The 3,918-nt window shown below is 53.4% G+C and overlaps 1 protein-coding gene across 1 annotated transcript; it reads right to left on the reverse strand.

Annotated features, from left to right (window-relative positions):
- Positions 1-236: 236 nt before the first annotated feature.
- NFKBIA (NFKB inhibitor alpha) lies at positions 237-3,498 on the reverse strand. The gene is made up of 6 exons (XM_039885668.1): positions 3,153-3,498; positions 2,473-2,581; positions 1,945-2,155; positions 1,571-1,659; positions 1,179-1,439; positions 237-828 (listed from the first exon to the last, which is right to left on the reverse strand). Exons 1-6 carry the CDS (start codon positions 3,377-3,379, stop codon positions 781-783), a joined length of 945 nt encoding a protein of 314 aa, XP_039741602.1. The 5' UTR covers positions 3,380-3,498; the 3' UTR covers positions 237-780.
- Between the last annotated feature and the right edge of the window lie 420 nt (positions 3,499-3,918).

The raw sequence follows: 3,918 nt of genomic DNA on the forward strand, positions 1-3,918 counted from the left end.
CCCCCCCCCAGCCTGTTTCCTATCATCTTGCAATCTTGCAAGAGCCTCCCCTCCCACACACTGGGCCCGGGGCTGCCTGCAAAGCTGGCGAGTAACAGTGTGAGAAGCTGCTCTCTGAAAGGGTTCCATGACTGGCTGTGGTAAGTGCTCCCACATGACTCTCCACCTCCACCTGAGGATCGAATGACTCTCAGAATAGAAGTGCCACAGCAGCAAGAAGAAAATGATCAGGATAATTGTTTGTAAAAATCTGTTTAATAAATATACATCTTAGAAGTAGCAAAATAATTACCAACAAAATACACTATGTACACCATTCACAGGTGGGTAACACAAACCTTCACAGGTAGTGACTTTTAACCGCATACCACTGAAAAGGTTTAACATTACACCTCATTGTTACGGTCAGTCACAGGATATAATTGAGCTCAGCCACTGAATCCATGGTGGTTCAATCAAAAAGCACAATAAATAGAATGCAGTCCTTTCAACAAATTTTGGATGACCTTGAGAAACCCCACAATGATGAGGTTTAAAAAGGTTTTCTTTGAATTCCAGTGATCTTTCTTGTCCCCCATCCAAGGTTCACAAATATAACAAAATGAGGGCTGATCCACCACAGTAAAATGTTTCGGGCCAGGCGGTGTGCAGTGTGGTCCTAAGTATACCCTTTTGATTTTTTTCTTTTTCTTTTCTTTTTTTTTTTTTTAGAAAAATAAAACTCTCTTTCTGTACAAATATACAAAGTCTGTGTATAGTCTTTTGGACACCTTCTGAAGCTCATAACGTTAGGCGCTGGCCTCCAAGCACACAGTCATCATAAGGCAGCTAAAAACAAAGAGGAAAAAAAGACACATTAAACTTCCAGAGCTTTGCCAGGAGTGCTGGGATAGTGGTGAGGACTGCTACTGGAAATAACTCAAGTATTTGTGGACTATTTTCTATAACCCAAATATGAATTAACTTCATGGGCTGAGGGAGTTTTCCTTTTATGCTCCTCTCCTTTAAAAAAGAGCGAAAAAGACCAGACACACTCTTGGGATATTGACTGTGCATAATGAAGTTTGAGAACTTCGTTATGTTGAGAACTTTGGATAAAGACTAGCTCTAGGGGCCTGGGAGGGCGGAGGGAGTATGGTCACTCTCATTACTTTTTGTAGAACAGAGTTGAGACTCACCTCGTCCTCTGTGAACTCTGACTCTGTGTCATAGCTCTCCTCATCCTCACTCTCTGGCAGCAACTGAAGGTTTTCTAGGGTCAGCTGGCCCAGCTGCTGCTGTATCCGGGTGCTTGGGCGGCCCCAGGTGAGCTGGTATGGAGAGTAGCCCTGGTACGTGACTCTGTTGACGTCAGCCCCACACTTCAACAACAGTGACACCAGGTCAGGATTCTGCAGGTCCACCGCAAGATGAAGGGCGGTTCGGCCATTACAGGGCTCCTAAAACCAAAAAGAATTTGAGATGCTTATGGTTAAATTTGGCATTTCTGCTTGCAACAAGAGCATGTGAAGTGTCAGTGAGGAGGGCCCTGGGGCCTGATGCACTCCACCTGGAGGCATGAAGCACTCACCTGAGCATTGACATCAGCACCCAAGGACACCAAAAGCTCCACGATGCCCAGGTAGCCATGGATAGAGGCTAAGTGCAGACACGTGTGGCCTAGAAGAACAAAAGGAAGACAGTATAACCACTTGTTTCAACACTTACATCTCAAACAAAACCTTTCACCTATTCTCCTAAGGGACAAATTCTTCTGAATTTGAAGAACCCAGAATCTGGGTTCTGAATGAACTTTACGAAGGCACCAAATGGGCCTTTTGTATACATATTTTCTCAGTCTTTCACACGTTGAGAGTTTAAGCTCTTGCCTGGACTCCTTAAATTAGCCCATCTCTCCCTTCTCCATGTCGCCTGCCCTCTCATGGGCCGGGCAGGCAGACGTACCATTGTAGTTGGCGGCCTGCAGGACAGAGTGGAGGTGCTGGGTTCCACAGCTCTGAGTCAGGACTCCCACACTGGCCAGGCAACCCTGCTCACAGGCAAGGTGTAGGGGAGTATTTCCTCGAAAGTCTCGGAGCTCAGGATCACAGCCAGCTTCCAGAAGTGCCTCAGCAATTTCTGGCTGGTTGGTAATCACAGCCAAGTGGAGTGGAGTCTACAATACAGAAGAGAGAACAGAAAGAGATTAAGCCATGGACCAAACCTACAGTCTGAGTCCCTTTGAAACCCAGAGATCCCCAGGTTGTGGGTGCTGCTCCTCCCAGACAGGTGCAAGGCAAACACCAGAGGCCCCAGGTGGGCATCATTAAGGCCTCACAAAATTAATGGAATTTACTTTCTAGAATGCTAGCTGATTCCAATGTATAAATGTCAGGGAGACTAATGAACACTGGCTGTCACGATTTATAAAGAATTGGGAGCAACTGTGCTAGATCACGGGGTCAGAGGCACGAGGCTGGGCAAGAGGCGCACCTGCTGCAGGTTGTTCTGGAAGTTAAGAAAGGCCAGGTCTCCCTTCACTTGGCGGACCACTTCCATAGTCAGTGCCTTCTCTTCATGGATGATGGCCAAGTGCAGGAACCTGAGGGGAAGAGAGGGAAAAACCCGCAGGGCTGGTGAGTACAATGCGTGGGGCCCAGGGCGGCGCGGGCTGCGGGGGATTGCGCAAGGCCGGGGTTTCTGGAGGCCGAGGCCGCGGTGTTTTCCGCGAGGTTATTATGAGCTGAGTGTTCCTGGCAGGCGCCCAGGGACTTTCCGGCCCCCCCCTCCCTCCCGGGCGGGCGCCGACCAGGCCGCCCCGCCCTCCCGCCGGGCCGGAACGCCCTGTACTTCCCCTCCAGGCCGCGCGGCGCCCGCCTGCCGGGTAGAAACTCCTGCTCCCCGCCCCCCTTATGCAAGCGGGGACTTCGCGTCCCCGCCCCCGACCGAGAGGACCCGAACCGGGGGAGGAGGGGGGCGACGGCCGTGCGCGGCTGCAAGGCCGAGCTGCGGAACAGCGGCCCCGGGAACAGACCTGATCCCCTACCCCCCTGCAGCTTTACACAGTCTCGGGGTCGGTGCAAACACACCGGGTCCACAGCCGCATCGCAGGCCCCGAGACTCGAGCATCAGGCCCGGCGCCCACCCCCGCCACCCTAGCCGGCGACACTTACGAGTCTCCGTCCTCGGTGAGCTGCTGCTTCCAGGGCTCGGCGCCCCGCGGCGCCTCCTGCGGCTCGAGGCGGATCTCCCGCAGCTCCTTCACCATCTGCTCGTACTCCTCGTCCTTCATGGAGTCCAGGCCGCTGTCGTGGCGGTCGTCCAGCAGCCGCTCCTTCTTGAGCGCGTCCCGGGGGCCCTCCATAGCCCAGTCCTGGGCGTGCTCGGCGGGCTGAAACATGGTGCGGTGACCGCTCAGGCGCTGCTCTCCAGATGTGCTCGGTCGCGGGCTGCGCGCTCGCTTCCTCGCTGTGTCACAGGCAGGAGGGACGGCCGGCTCGAACTGTTGTGGGCTCCGCAGCGCCGCCGCGGCGCCCTATAAACCGTGGCAGGGGATTTCTCAGGGGCGGGGTCAGGCCCGGGGAATTTCCAAGCCAGTCAGACCAGAAAAAGAGAACCAGCCGTCTTCTGCTAGGGGAAAAGAAATCTAAACTCTGAGCCGGGGTTCATAGGAGAAACTCCCTGCGATGAGCCACTGGGGTCATGTACAGGGAACTTTTTGATGAACGCTGAGTGGCTGGAAAGTCCTCCCACCAAGGCCCCCTCCCCTGGTACTTCCCTGCAGTCTGCACTCAGTAATCTTGTCCCTCTGCAAGAAACCTTCTTTTTCTGGGGTTTCCCAGGATCGATTGGATTTGGGGTCTTTGGCTGCTGAGATTCCAAGGACGCAGACCTGCTGGGCGGTTCCTCGTTGGGGTTTGCCAACCTGCCGGTCCTTTG

This window comes from Pteropus medius, unplaced genomic scaffold, assembly GCF_902729225.1.
Source record: "Pteropus medius unplaced genomic scaffold, Ma_sr-lr_union100, whole genome shotgun sequence".
In the NCBI taxonomy this organism is placed as follows: domain Eukaryota; kingdom Metazoa; phylum Chordata; class Mammalia; order Chiroptera; family Pteropodidae; genus Pteropus; species Pteropus medius.

Coding starts and splice junctions, on each gene's coding strand:
- NFKBIA (XM_039885668.1), bottom strand. CDS start 3,379: ATGTTTCAGCCCGCCGAGCACGCCCAGGACTGGGCTATGGAGGGCCCC. Junction 2,582..3,152: donor CTCACCGAGGACGGAGACTC/GTAAGTGTCGCC, acceptor TCTTCCCCTCAG/GTTCCTGCACTTGGCCATCA. Junction 2,156..2,472: donor TCCAGAACAACCTGCAGCAG/GTGCGCCTCTTG, acceptor TCTGTATTGTAG/ACTCCACTCCACTTGGCTGT.